Below are 15392 nucleotides of genomic sequence, written 5' to 3' on the forward strand. Positions count from 1 at the left end.
ACAGCAAATGGGTATTGGTAAGCCTGGGTTTGGGACTACACAGCCGTCCTGCTCTTGGTCCCCTAGCAGCAGCACCCTGGGGACACCAGCACATCCCGTGCTGGGACCTTCCTGCAACAGGAGAGTGTGCCAGTGCCCTGCATGGTCTGCATCCACCAAGACCCCCCCAGAGGTCTTTTTCTTCTCTGGTAAGGGATGGAGGTCCTAGGCTTTCCTGGTGGGCAAGTCCCGGGGGTGGCCTCCCCCTGGGGAGGGCTCTCTGCAGTGGGTGCTTGCTGTGTCCTCAGGCAACCCTACCTGGGACCACCATTCAGCACCCATTCAAGGCTGGGTACCACTGTGGCTCCTGCGTTAGTTGAAAGGATGCTGTTGGGAGATGTCGTGGAGCCTTTCCTGTCCCTGGTGCCTACAGGAGCAGGGTGAAGCACCCTGCCACAGCCACGAGGCCACGACCAGGCACATGCATGGGGTGTGGGGACCAAGGATGCCAAGCAATGTCTTACTCCATATTTTTCAATGACCAAGTGAACTGAGACTGTTTCAGAGAAGAACTGGACTCTGCCTGCCACATCCCTCAAACACATCATGACTTGCCTTCCCTGGGGGCAATCCTGCCCTTCTGGACACTTCTGCTCCCTCCCTGGCAGCATGGAGCTGAAGCTGTCCCAGCAGTTGGATAAATGCCATATCCTAAACCCTACGGTGCCTGTCACAGAGGTAACTGCCATAGCCATTCAAACCCAGTCCAAACCGGCTGCTTCCTCTGTGCTGCCTGAAAGCCAACAGGTTTGCTGGGGCTGTCAGCTGGGAGGTGACACAAAGCAGCTTGTGCAACTAGGCTGCTTGCAGGCACTTGGAGACGTGGGGGAGACAAGGTTTGCTTCACTCCAGCCCATGGATGTCCTACCCATGCTCTCAATGGAGCATCCCTGGGCTGGCATCCAGCGTTAAACGGTACGGGAGATGTGCCAAGAGCTGCATCCTCACTGTACTGCTGCTCCACTGTGGTGCTTACTGGTGCTGGCTTTTTTTTTTTTAGCCTTGCAGACCAGGTTTAAATGAGTTAATATAAATAAGCTAAGTTAAGGACACTGGAGAACAAGGTAGGAGCTTTTTTCTGTTCCTGTTTGACCTCATTTGGGTGAGGCAGAAGCTATGCTCTTCAGAGCACTGCTAGAAGCAGGAATACCAGCCTACAGCACCCACTGGGTTGCACACGGGGATGCCACATTTCCTGCACTGCCCTTAAATCCTAGGGTGGCATTTAGCTAATCCTGGCCCCTCCATTTTGCTATCACTCTTTGTGCCCTCTGTGCTGCTCTGGTAGAGACAGATGACCCTGCATTTACCATAACCACGTTTCTTAAGTACCAAATAGCAACTTTGTCTCTGGGAAACACAATACTGCCCAAAATTAACACCCCAAAGCCAACAGTACTGTGGTGATCTCAGCACAGGAAGCACTGGCTATGAAATTTGGGGTGTGTCAGAGGTGCTGCTCATGCACAGCTTTTTAAAATCCATTTTCAGCTGTGAGCAGCACCACCTTACGCTCTCAGTGACTGACTTAAGCATGACTCAGTCCTGACTCACATGACATCATGGTGAGTCGCACCCACCCACGCACCTGCAGTGCAAGGAGCTGTGCCCACACGCTCCCCATCCTGTCCGACCCTCCCAGCGCTGCCTGTGGGCAGGAAAACAAACTCCACACCTGAATTCTCAGCCAAAAAAATAAAGCTGCAGCAGGGCTACTGGCCACCAGCTGTGTGTCAGAAGGGATGTGCATGGGCTGTGGGCAGAACACTGCCCTCAGCTCAGGAAGCCAGGAGAGGACAGCAATACGTAGAAAGGCGGTTTTCTTCTCACTGCTGCTGGGGGTGTCTGTATTTAACCGTGGTAGAAAAGCAGGGAGGAAGGCAGAGATGAAGTGTGACAGACCTGCCACAGCTGAGGCACACCTGGTGAACCCAGCTGAAAGCCAGCAGGAGAAGGCAACTGGTCCTACTGCAGCATCTGGCGCCGTAAGAAACCTCGTGGAGTCTGATTTTATGATAAACTTCTTTAACCGTTACCATTACAACCATGTAAAACACAGCATCAAATACGCTGGACAGTCTGTTTGGATCAGTGTAAAAAGGAATGACTGACTTTTTTTTTTCCCCCCCAAAAAAAAAACTTCCCCACAAAAAAAAAAAACAATGGAAAAAAAAAAGCGCAGACATAAAAATATTTTTTAAAGTAATAATTATAATACATTAGAAAGAGTCATGGAGGAAGCGTTCCACGCTGTAAACAAGAATAGCAATTAAAAAGAAAAGCAGATGGTAGCTGGGCTTTCAAAGTGCATGGCCTAGAGGCCCTGACCTTGACCGCCATCCCACACTGGAGCTGGTCCCTGTGGCTCCTGCTGCCTGCCGGTGCCGCAGCCACTCAAAGTGCTCAATTACAACCTCCCCACACCCCCACACCCCCCCCAATGTTGCTACATGGAGGGCAGTGAGGGGAGAGCTATCCCATGGCTGTGAGGACAAGGAAGGGGTGGGGGAAGCTGCTTTCCTGAGTTTGCTTGTGGCAAGAGTGGCTTTTGCTACAGGGCTGAGGCCATTATAGAAGGCTGGGCCAGGGATGCAAGTGGCTTGGGCCATTGTTTCTGTCCTGCTGAGCTGCTACGATCACCCTTCTCCTTCCCTTGCTATCATCCCCAGCAAAAGAGCTGAGGCCAGGCCAAGTCCTGCCCACCCCTGCTGCCACAGACCTGCCATGGCCACACCTTCATCTGCGGCAAGAGGCAGAGAAGGAGAGAGCATTGGTCATCTCCTAGTAGGTTATGTTTTGATGTGCTTAAGTGAGAGCATTGCTTCAAGGAAAGCAATGCACATTGCTGGCTCCCAGCCAGCTCAGGCTACTTTGCCCCAGGAATGCTTCCCAAACCTGCCAGGTTTCAGGGGGCTGCAAGTTGGAGAAGAGTTTCTTAGGTGGTACAGTGAGGAGCTCAGAGACCTTCCCAGCAAGAAGCACATTGATAGGAGGGCCTGTGTCCACCTGGTCCAAAGGTTACTGAAACCATCTGGTGGCTTCCCCCAGGCTTGGAGGTGACCGAGGACCTTGCTGCTCATTCCCATTAGGGCTTGGAGGGGAGGAAGCCCCCCAAATTCTTGTAGAACACCATACACCAAACACCATGTGTTGGCTACTGAGCATTTGACAGCTCTCCAAAATTAGAGCGAACCAGCTTTTAAAATGTGAATACTGCAAAACATCCCAGACACATGCTGGAGCACATGATGTGCAAAAGCTGTGTGCCCAAAATGAGGGGAAAAAGGTCAAAATGAGGGGAAAGAGGTCTCAGCTCTTGCACATGTGAGCCAAATCCTCATGTGTGTTAGCAGGAGTCCTATGTGTGTTTCAAGGAGAGGACAGACCCCCCAAGCTACAGAAACCAAGCCCAGAGGTGACCACCAGCCCTTAGATGCTTCCCAGTGAGCTCCAGGGCTGCTAGCGAAAGGCAATCTGTACCTGTCCTGAAGTAGTCCCCAGGTATTTTAACACACAAATAGGTTTAACTACTGCACCGTTACTGAAAAATATACTCCAAATTAAAACCAATTCAAGCACCATTGTCCTAGAAAGGACCTGTGGTGTCTCAAAACACAAATACTGAACATTCATACAGCACCGCCTCAAAGAGCAACTGTCGACTCCTCACAACACCCCTGCGAGGTAGCTAATAGGGTTATCTCTGCTTTGCAGAGGGAGAGAAGACAGGCAAGGTTGAAGACTCAGCAGAAGACGGGGTCTCCAACAGAGCAGGGGTTGCAACAGAAGCTGAGGGTGCTGTGGTCTGGCTGGCAACATCCAAAGATAGGGTGTTCACTTTGATGCTCTCCCCACTGCTAACATAACCCACCACAAAAAAAAAAAAAACAACAAAAAAAACCACACCAAAACCAAAACCCTGATAAACCCCACAAAGTAATTTAGTCGAAGTTTTCTGCTAGGCTTCCAGGTAGGCTTAGGTATGTTACTGAAGCAGCCTCCAAGTTAAAAACCAGTTTTCAAAGTCTTAGAACTTTACGGAACTTTGCCCAGGGTCTCCATTGAATGGATGGGAATCCCACCTGCAGTCCCACCTAAGGTGGCATCTGCAGCCACCCCTTCTGGACAGCAGAGTCAAATACCGCACATCTGGACTAGTTTATTTCCTCCTGGTTCCATTGATCTGCCTTCCTGATGAAGTCCCTTCACCTGGGAACATGAGTTTGGACCAGTTCTTTCAGTGGGGCAAGCTGTCCTGGGGTCCTGGCACACCTCCAGCCAACGGTTTGGGCTGCACAACAGCAACACCCTGGGATGGAGAGGAGATGGACAGGGCACCAGGATTTGGTGCATGAAAGGCAAATGGGCACTTACTCCTCAGCAGTGGTCTGTGGTAACATTGATGCTTTACAGCAATCATCTTCCAAACCTCTGTGCCCACGTTTCCTTCCTTAGTTGTTGATTTCTGGGTGAGCTAAACCAGAAGGGCTGAGATTGGGTTCTAGGCAATGTGCTCTCCTTCCCCAGCTCTTATGCTGTTTCCACCCTGACACTTAACTTGCTCAAAGTAAAAGCAGGCTTCAGGTTGGGCACCGTGATTAGACACCATCACACCTCCAGCAGCTTGCTCAGCTTGCTAGTGAAAGCTGGAGGCTTCCCAAGGCAGCAGCCCCTTTTCCTGTTCAGCCAATAAAAGGCAGTGAGCCTGCTCGCCGCTCTGAACCCACGAGGGAAAGACCAGCAGAAAGGCCACTCAGCCCAAGAGACCAGGCTCAACTTTCATTGCTGTCCTTGTCACCTTGAAAACTTGGGAAAAAACCACCCTGCTGGCAGTTCTCCACTGGAGACTCACACCAAGGAGACCTTCCAGGAACTCACCAGCTGTTAAACCTCCCCTCCAGGACACTATCCACTGCTGCAGCAGAAGTGGGGTACAGCTGGGCACTGCTCTGGGGAATTGCATAGAGTAGGTAGCGGGCTGCCTGCGCCCCGCTGGGATGCCATGGTGCTGCCTGAAAATGCTGCTGCCTATAACCGTGGGTCTGGGAAAAGAAATAAAAATCTATTGCTACAAAGGCCTTTGAAAGCAATGCTGTTGGCTGCATTGATCAGGCATTATAAAGAAAGCATTTTGGACTCCTATGCCTTGCGCCCACTTGCACGGCCATGGGTACTCATGGCAGGCAGGAGCAGAAGAAAACATAACACAATCACCAGCTCTGCCTCTCCCTGACACGCAACGAGGCTCGGGGAGCTTCGATGAAACAAAAAGATGAAATTGCTTTCCAATTTGTCCATAGGAAAGATGCAAACCCAATTTGCTGGTGCCTCCTTGTGCCAGCAGTCACCGCTCCACCTCCTCGCCGGGCACTCGTACCAAAGCACCGCTCGACAGGCAATGGCTGCTGTTCTGTCACCTTGACACAGCCCTGCTGCACGGGGAAGTCCCAAAACCAGGATGAGGATGCTGCTCCAGCACCTGCTTCCTCTCCCTTGCCTCCCCCCATCCCTACTAAAACGTCACCGATTTGGGCAGCTTTGTCAGGGGAGGAGAGCCTGAAAGGAAACTGTTCTCTGAGTGAGATTTGGCAACCTGTGGTGGTAATTTTGGTTTGGGGCTCAAGGGAGGTCGTGGGGCTTTCAGTGTGTTTAATGGTTTCTGGAGGCTTTTTTGGGCATCTACCTCCTCCGGATCCAGCGCAAGAGGTGGTGCCGTGGAGGTGGCAGGCAGAGGACGTCCAGCCTCTGGCAGAGGCAATGCCACCTGCTTTCTGTTCGAGAAGTCCTGCTCTGTTGCATGGGCCACGTGGAGGGGAGTGGTGGTCTTGATAACGGTGTAAGGGCTGTTTCCCTCCACCGTGGGGGACGGCGCCTGTTGGAAAGGGAAGCCCTCGCCCAGCCCCGCTGCCTCCAAGTCACTGCTGGATAAGACAGGCACGCTGCCACCCACCAGCCCATGTGCAGGTGGTGTGCCCAAGCTCTCCGGCCAGTGCGCAGTGCTGGTGGTGCTCCCTGGCCTGTTCTGCTGCAGGCTGGCAAGCTCCCCCGTGGATGCAGCTTTAGATGCCAAGCGCTTCAAATCTGTTTTGTCCAGCAGTGCTGCTCTGCAGCATTTCTCAGCCATCTCCTCCGCATGCTTGCTCTCGGAGGAGCTGTTATGCTGCGACACACTGGAGAGCTGCTGCCAGCTGTCTGGCACAGGGTCGGGGGCTGCATTGAGTGCTTTCTCTTTGCAGAGGGAAGATGCTTGTTCTCCCACCAGCAGGGCAGCAGGCTGCCATACTGCATGGTCTGTAGCAGAAAGCTCAGCGGTGCTTGAGTCAGGAGGACTTGGCATGTTTTGGAGAGAGGAATCCAAGGAGCCATGCTCGTCCAGGGCAGGAAGTGAGACTGACTTGTGGTCCACCATGGCATGGCTGGCGATGAGAAGAGGCTGCTCTGAAGGCAGGAGGTGATCATGGGCCTCTGTTTCGCTTGTCTTCAGAAGAAACTGTGGCTGCCCGTCCGTGGTGGGCTCCACCCAACCCTCCTCTCCCGGTTGCCCCCTGCCAGGAGGATGCAAGTGGACGTCCGTCGCTTCAGCTGCTTCACCCTGGAAGGTGAAAGTCCTTGCCTCCGCTGCCGTTGTTTCTCCCAGTGCCCCTGGACCTTTGTGGGGATGGGGCTCCTTGTCCAGAGGGTGCTCACCCATGCGGCCATTCTGGCCGTTGGCTGCCATGTTGCCCTTCATGGCTACCGGATTGAGGGACAGCTCCAGGCCCAGGGGTTTCCGTGGGAACTCCTCAGGCTTTGCTGCATTGGAAGCAGAGAAAACAAAATAAAACCCAAACTGTGCATCAGTTCAATTTTGCATCTGGCATGACCTGACTGTGGGGAAGGCACAGTGGGTGCCAGCCCTTCTGGGCTGCCCCAGCTCCCAGCTACACCAGAGAGATGCTCTGCTCCCCAGGGGACAGGGGTACCACTGGCCATTCCTGCCGGGCTGCCCGCCTTCCCCTCTACCCACCTGGTGGGGGGAGGTCAAATTTCATCTTGCGCAGTTCAGTCATCGACACCTGCAGTTGCTCAATGACAGTATCGTCCTCGTACTGCAGGGAAGCGGCAATTTTCTCCTGCAGAAATTCCCGTAAATCTTCCAGCGTCATCTTCAGCAAGCGCTCTGAGGGACGATAGAAAGGAGTAATGGCAGCGGCATGGCCAAATTGCAGGCTAGCGTGAGCATGGGTTGCATTGCTTTTCTGCTGCTGTTCCCACTCTGGGGTGGGACACCCTGAACGTTTTTGCCTCTCTCCCACCTTCCCACTGTTGCTCAAGGTTGTCAATACATTTACATATCCGTGCCACCGCTGGGCAATAGCTCAGCAATGACAGGACGATGGTGGGGCTGGGACCTGTGCTGACCAGGATGCACGTTTTGGGACATTTCTGGAAGTTCTCACCAATACCTCTAGGAGAAGGAAAAGCTCCATGAGATAGACCCCAAGCATCAGACTGAACAGCCAGTGTCGAAGCCACCACCGCCAGTCAGGGATGCCAACATGCACCAGCCAGCAGGAAGGGATGCAGACAGGGATGCTGACCCACACCAGGAATGCAGACAAGGATGCGATGCAGGCAGGAACAGAATGCAGGCAGGAAGGCCGATCCGCACCACATTCCTCAGGGAGGAGAGATGATTTCACAGCCAGGCTGAAACTTCTGGCTGCCTGCCAGTTTCCCAGTCTTTGCAAACAAACGGGATACTTGAAGATGGATTTCTGGATAGCCTGTTCTTCGTTCAACTGAAGGAAGAGCAGGGTGGCTGTTTGCAGAAGCCAACACATGCAGTCCCACAAATCCCACTGGCCCAAAGGTTCCCAGCATGCAATATCAGCATCACTCCTGTTCCAGAAACAAAGCAAGGCTGCTAGCTAATGGGAGTCGGGGGGTTCAAAGTCCCAAAGACCTCGAAGTAGAAACATCACTGCCTTAATGTTATTTTAAAAAACACGGTTTGGTCATTTTAGAAGTCCATTAATAGCTTTATTTCTCCCCCTACAGTCTTTTCAGCTGAACTGCCACATAGAACTTTGCAGACAGATGGGTTGCTGTCTGTATTGCCCCTAAAACAGTGTTGATAAAGGATGTGGGGTGCAGCATGCAGAAGGAGGCAGCTGGGAGCATTTTAGATGGGGTTTGCTATGTGCTGAGTGCAGGATTTCAACCCGTGTGGCATCTCATTTCCTCCCCAGAGCATCAGCACAGGACTGTGCCTTTTGGGGCCAGCACAGGGTCAGCAAGTCAAGTGGCCAGCAATGCTTTTTGGGTTGGCAGCACAAGAGTGGCGCAGCATGGTGCCATCTCTGCTATGCAATACGCGCTCTGCTGGGACCTTACTTTTGTGCAGTTTGAGGATGGTGTAAGCCATGGCCGTCAGCACACGCTCTCCTTCCAGGATGTAGATATCCCACAGTCGCAACGTGAGGGTGAAGGGGGTCTGTTTCAAACACACAAACAAAAAAATGGCTCATTAGCACCACACATTAGCACTGATTGATGGGAAGATGATAGAGAGGTTAGTGGCATCACTATGTCCCCTCGCATGAAAACACACAACAGGGTGAGGCATTGGATGTCCAGGATTCATCTATGACACAAAAACCTGTTTTATCATCTATGGTTTTGCCTTAAAGCCTTGGGTGACTGGGAAAGTACTTAAAACCCAGCCATGAATGCAGGAAAAGAAGATATTTTCCGCGCAGGCACACTAGCACAGGGATTCCCCTACCCTGGAGGGAACATTGTCATCTTTCAGCCTTGCAGGCACAAAAAACCACTCCTGTATCCATCCAAATTGTCCAAACAGATGAAGGGGTATTTAACGGATAGGTCTGAAGGCCCAACGGTGCTTCACTTAAGCATTAAAAAAATCAATCCTTTGGTGTCTATAAAAGCGGTATTCCTTACATGCAGGCTTATTCCTTCCTACTAGAAAAACCTCTGCAAACAGGACTGAACTGATATCCAAAATGATGGAGCAGCCCATCATCTCCCAGCAAAGATTTAAGGCATCTCACCAACACAGAAATTAATAGTATTTCTACTGTGACATTTAAGTTCAAATTTAGGATGCTGCACTTACACTCTGGAGTTTGGCACACTGGCTGTTGCAGCCCTTAAAAGAGCTTTTTAAAGGGATTTTGCATTTTACACAGCTTTTAGTGACAGACTGCAAAGCAGTGAGTTCCCTCGCAAGAGAAAGAGGTCATCTGCTATTTTATAGAAGGGGCAGCAGAAAACTGAGAACACACAGATGTCCTAAACATTACCAAGTCTGGATCTTGTGTTCAAGTGTGCAAGCACAATGCTGCCCCTAAAAATAAAGTAGTTTTGGCTCAGGACTGGCAAATTAGTTCTGGACAAATCAGGGTAATTTTCTCACGCTTTCATGTGTCTCCAGTGCTGAGCCCGCTGCTTTGCCTGCAGCTGCTATAGTGCTATTTGTTCAGGTTTGTGCCTGCAGCTCTTCTTCTCCCTATGTTGTTTCCAGAGCCAAAGTGAGGTTAATTGCCTTTGCAGCAGTGCCAGTGGGCAAGAGAAAGACCTCTCCTGACTTTGAAGCTTATACTGCTGCTCCTGAGCCATCTCCCAGCAACCGCTTATGATGAGGCGGCAGGAATTGGCTTGTCATCAGTGACACGTAGTTATTTTTAGCTTCTCCCTTATTAAGTTTTTTGCCTTATGAGAGTGTGCATAATATCCACCTTATAAAATATTAACACCTTCAAATTATGATACTTTTCAAAAAAACAGGTGGATTAATTATGCATGCAAGCAGCAGAGCAGCAAACAACCTGCAGAGCATCCTCACCCGGTCAATGAAACACTGCAGGAACCACTTGGTTGTGTAAATTCCCGTAGTCATCTGTTCCTTGTCCTAGGAGAAGACAGCAGAGAGAGACAGGCATTTCACCAGGCTGGCTGCTGGAGGTTCAAGTAACTCATAGGGCTTTTGGGGCAGTTGGTTGGTTTTTTTAATGCTGGGGTCTGAGTGCACCATGTGGCTGTGGTCTGTCTCCCAACAAAGCATTTGCTTTAAATACCAATGTTGAAGCCCTGCTTTGGCTCTAACATATTCATTGAACCTGACCCTTGATGTGGCCAGACTTCAGCCACAACTTTGGAGCATCCCACAGGTAAATCCAGACCTGCACAGTCAAGCCAGCTCTGCTAGCACTACCTCATTTACGTGGCATTGCTGCTGCAGGAGCAGGACAGCCTGACAGACTAAGGAAAAGTTAAACTAACCAACATCACCCCAGCCTATCACTTTTCCATTCCTGCCTGGCACCCAACGCAGCACTTGCGCACAGCTTTCCTTTTTCTGGCACGGACGACGGTGTGGCACGGCCAGTGCTGGGATGCACAGCACCCTGCACATGCACAGAGTCGACATGACTACTGCTGCTGCAAAGCCAGCAAAGTGGTGAGGATGGGAAAAGAAAGAAGCGCATGGGATTAATGGCCAGCTCCAATCTTTGCTTTCAGCTGGTGCTGGGCACCTGCAAGCCTGGGGAGCCTTTGGGAGCCAGAAGGCACGAGCAGCTTTCAGAGAGTTATTCCCATCTTCCCACACCCAGGCTTCCCCACCCTGATGGCTATAATTAAGTGAAAACCTGTCCTGGCTCTGTTTCACTTATATGGCCAGGGCTGGCTCGTTTGCAGCATGAAGCAAGAGCTGTTGCAGATGATGGCAATATAAACAGCTTTTCCTGGAGCCAGGCCACCGACCCCCTTGGGAGCATAAGAAACCTTCAGGAGTTTGGCCACTGAACACCAACTGACTACAGCAAATGCAAGGGGGGGGCGGGGAGGGAGCAGCTGTTGCAAAATAGCCGCCTAGACACTAGACTGCAGTCAATGTGTCCTGCAGATTTGCCTCCCGCCACTAAATGGGCTTGTACCATCTGCTAGGGAAAAAAACAACTGGACATGTCCAAGCAACAAAACACACAGCAAATCTTACACACTTCCTGTCTTTAAGCAACAGCAAAGCTGTTAAATGCAAGCACTTAGGGCTAATAATCCAGTCCAGCATCATCACCTTTTGGGCTTTGCAGCTGGTGTAAGGAGACAGCCCAGCCTCACTGCTGTATGCAACAGCTTCTTTTGCTGCAAGCTCCATCAGCCTGCCTGCCTGGCTTTCCTCAAGAAGCCTTTAGATTTTAGCAGTCCCTACACTAATGATGACCAGCGAGCAAATGGTAACCATTCACCTCAGTGAGATTCAGGCACTCCATTTAATAAATGCTTGCCTCTTTGCAGCTGAAGCAGTCCTACATGGTTAGAAATATGTTCAGTTGTTATCTATTTGGCAGAACATTACACCAATTGCTTTAGCATTAAAACATGATATTAGTACAGGAAGACTGATAGCAAAGAGATACCATGTGCTTCTTCAGTTTGGGAAACAGTTTGCTTAAAATCTGCTCATGGTGAGCTTGAAATCTCTGCAGCTTCGGGAACCCAGGAATGAAAAAACCTTAATGAAAAAAGATGAGAGAAATAAAAAATAATCAGAAAAGCTCTGGAGCAGTCATGGGGGCAGCCTCATTTTCTAGTAACTCATCCCCTGTGTCGCCTGTCGAAGTCGGCCAGACTGCAGCACGCCCAGCTCCCTCCCTTGGCATCCCTCCCAGAGCCTGCCCTTCACCTCATCTACATGGGCGACAGCACCCTTCAGCACCAACCCCAGCTTCTCCTTTTCACCTCAGCCCCGCAGAGCAGACCCACTCACCTCCTGAGACGTGGCTTGGCCAAGACCTCTCTGAACACATCTTGGTGCTTACCAAGATTCAGAGGAAAGCTGAAGACGTTTGAACACTACAAGCTTGTGAAGCGCCCCGTAATCTAGCAGGAGGTACATTTAAGATTGTCCAGAGTTACCAAGCCAAAATGCTTAGCCCTCTGCTCATAAAATAACCCTCTATGCATAGATTACTGCTAACCACAAGTAAGATGAAAGGATCTTTAATTTGCTTGAAGTAAAACAATACAGCACATTTCGTGGAATTACATCTTCATAAAAACACAAGCGCACATAGCTCATGGCACGCTAAAAATGGGGTATTACATGATACTCTTGGATGTACTTCTTTGAGACTACTTACAAACTTGTAACCTTGAGTTAATTGATTGCCAAGGGCAAAGCACTGCAGAGGGAAGATAGCAGCTCTGTGAAAGTGTTAATTACTGAGTGCTAAACCACATTTTTCTCTGATGAACTTGTCTGCCTTCAAGAGTGAAGTTCAGCTCCATAGTTGGGTTGCGTCAGCACATAATTAAGCCTTACCTGCTTTAAGCAAGTATGTGAGGAGAAACAAGGCTCTACCGACTAACCTAAAGCAGCCTTCCCTCCCGTCGCGAGAGGCCCTACCCACATCCTTACCGTGCATCGCATGCCGCTGGTTGGTCAGCAGCTGTGCCAGTGCCCAAAATGCATCCTCTTCATTTAAGTACATCAGGAGGATAGCTGCAATCTGGCTCATGCCTTGGCAGTAGCTCACTTCCTGCAAAAGCCAAGAGGAGCACACATACTGCCATGCTGCCAGACCCCACTATGATGCTAAAGCCACAGGAGGAGGTCAGGCTGCCTGTGCTTCCCTCTCCTCTTTCAAGGTCTTTATTATTTATGCCCAAATTCACAGCTCCCATATGTCTACAGCATCTACCACATCACTGACTCACAGAGTGGTTAGGACTGGAAGGGACCTTTGATGACCATCTCACCCAACCCCCTTGCCATGGCCAGAGACATCTTTCACTAGATCAGGTTGCTAAAAGCCTCATCCAGCCCGACCTTGAACACTTCCAGAGATGGGGCATTCACAGCTTCTCTGAGCAACCTGTTCCAGTATCTCACCACCCTCATTGTAAAAAAATGGCTTCTTTATGTCCAATCTAAACCTACCCTCTTTCAGTTTAAAACCGCTGCCCCTTGTCTGGTCACCACAGGCCCTAGTAAAAAGTCTTTCTGTCTTTCTTATAAGCCCTCTTTACATATTGAAAGGCCACAATGAGGTCTCCCCAGAGCCTTCTGTTCTCCAGGCTGAACATCCCCAACTGTAAGCCTTTCTTCATGGGAGAGGTGTTCTGGCCCTCTGACCATTTTTGTGGCCCTTCTCCAGACCCGCTCTAGCATGTCCACCAGCAGGAGGTGAGGGGCTTGCAGGCAATGCAAGGGCAAGGAGGGCGAGGGACAGAAACCCCAACATAAGAGGTGCCTGTCGTTACTTCAAGGAATAAGGGATGGGAAGATAAATACTGGATTGGATTCCTTCAGCCATGTGAGCACTGAAGTAATTAAAGAATAAATAAATCTGGTAAGCATTTATCTGGCATGAGGGAAGGCAGGGTCTTTGTTTCCTTCAGTACCCTCCTTGAGCATCTTCTGCACCTTCTGGGCTAACTGTCCCTCCTGGAGATGGAGGCAGTAGGTTCAGCTGCTAATTTAGGCTTATTCTGCCTGTGCCCTTCAGCTAAAAATGACTGTTTCACTATAAGTCAGTGTTTTCAACAAGGATGCCATTCAGTGTATGACAAGAAGTCAGAACCATGACAGACCTTCAGCCAGGAGGCTAGTCTTGCTGGAAAGCCAAAGGGCAATCCCTTGTTTGCTTACACTCATCCAAATCGCATCTGCCAGATGTCATTTACCAGGTGACAAAATGAACAAGGGAATGAAACAACTGTGCAAAGAGTCTTGTGCTGCCTGCGAGTCTTGCAGCTGTCTGTACAAACTAGTATTAGGACTTAAAATTGGAATTACCACTGGCTAAATGTGGGGTGTGTGTATATATATACACCCATACATGTATACACATATATAAATATATATAAAGCTTTTTAAAAAACTTTATACAGAGACATATAAATAAAGTACAACACTGTTCACTTTAACTGGACTAACTTACTACTTACGGTGTTATAAACCGAGTATGCTGACAGGACATGGAAGAGTGCCTGTTGCCTGGGAAGAAAGAAGGATATTAAAACACCTGAGCGTGAGGTCTCCAGCTTCGTGTGCACACCGATGCATACGCATAGAGAGCAAAGGCTCTGAAAACACTCAGCCAACTGGTACTTATGCCTTTTGCAAGGAGCAGGGCTCACAGAACCAGAAAGCACCTTGATGGGCACGTGAGATGAGACCTCTTCCTTCAGGGGGGAGTCAGTCAGCAGTGGCCCTGCAGAGTGGGGCTGAACCAGCCTGCTCCATCAGCAGGTCTCCTGGAGAGACATGCATGTACCCACACATGCCAACACACTCGCTCTTCAGGTTTGGAGTGGTGGTGGGTTTTTAATAGACTTGCAACCACCCAGGCATCAAGTGTTACATACTGTGGGAGAAAGCACTGCCACCATTTTACTAGTAGGTTCCTTTCTCCCTTCCCCACCTCCATATAGGTCTGCAGTGCATGCTTCCTTGCAGACTGTACAGCTGTGTAGGGCAGCCAGGTGTGACTCATCCAAGTGACAAAGCCAATTTGTCAAACCTCTCCAACCCCGTCTGTTGTGGAGGCCACGTACACCCCATCCCACCCGGCTCCCGACAGACCCACCCCATCGTCTCAGTGATCCCAAACCAAGCCCTCTGCAACTGCAACCCTAGCGCCCTGGGGGACAAGGCACCGCAACAGGCTTACGCTTGGCTCAAGAACTGGGGCTGAATGTGGCCCTGTGTGGACCTGTCCAAAGAGAGAATCAGCAGCCCAACATCTCAAGATGGTACCATGTGTTGATGGTTTGTGGAGCAGGCAGAGATGGCTTTGCTCTACTGTGAGCTGCTCTGAGCCAGGGGGCTGGTGGCCACCCCAAGCCAGGGGGCTGGTGGCCACCCCATCCAGCTCATCCCACACATCCCCACCGGCACTGATGCCCGTACAGCCACACAAAGCCTCCCATACTCACTTCACTCCGTAGCGATCCCGAAACATGATGTGGTTTCGGAAGGTGCGGTTAACATCCAAATCTATCTGCTTGATTTCCGATGAAAAGCTCTTTGCTTGTTCTTTCATTTGCTAGAAGGGAGAGGGGCAGACAAGAGGAAGGAGTCAGACACCATCTCAGCCCACACCTCTCCACGCAGCAAGAAGGCATGCAGAGGTGTGCATACAGCAGAAGTGTGCATACAGCAGGAGTGTGAGATGCACAGAGCTATTGCAGAGCGACTTGGGGATGCTGCCATCTTGCAGTGTGCAATGATCTGCAGCCTGGAGGTGAATCCCTGGCCCCTCGGCCGTGCTGCTGCCCCAGGGACAAGGGGACAACCTCACATGTAGCTCACATGCTACCTCAGTGGCAGGGGCCCAGCC

At 50.6% G+C, this 15392-nt stretch overlaps 1 protein-coding gene across 1 annotated transcript in view; it reads right to left on the bottom strand.

Moving 5' to 3' along the window:
- Positions 1-5551: 5551 nt before the first annotated feature.
- LOC104290303 overlaps positions 5552-15392 on the bottom strand; it is a 24595-nt gene continuing 14754 nt past the window's right edge. Inside the window, exons 6-13 of the mRNA XM_009889390.1 lie at positions 14989-15098; positions 13999-14047; positions 12467-12587; positions 11466-11560; positions 9890-9955; positions 8416-8515; positions 7046-7198; positions 5552-6831 (exon numbers count right to left, since the gene is read on the bottom strand). Coding sequence (XP_009887692.1) covers positions 5552-6831; positions 7046-7198; positions 8416-8515; positions 9890-9955; positions 11466-11560; positions 12467-12587; positions 13999-14047; positions 14989-15098 — 1974 coding nt within the window. The remainder of the gene's footprint in view (positions 6832-7045; positions 7199-8415; positions 8516-9889; positions 9956-11465; positions 11561-12466; positions 12588-13998; positions 14048-14988; positions 15099-15392) is intronic.

The sequence above is a fragment of the Charadrius vociferus genome, unplaced genomic scaffold (genome assembly GCF_000708025.1).
Source record: "Charadrius vociferus isolate BGI_N301 unplaced genomic scaffold, ASM70802v2 scaffold467, whole genome shotgun sequence".
Taxonomy (NCBI): domain Eukaryota; kingdom Metazoa; phylum Chordata; class Aves; order Charadriiformes; family Charadriidae; genus Charadrius; species Charadrius vociferus.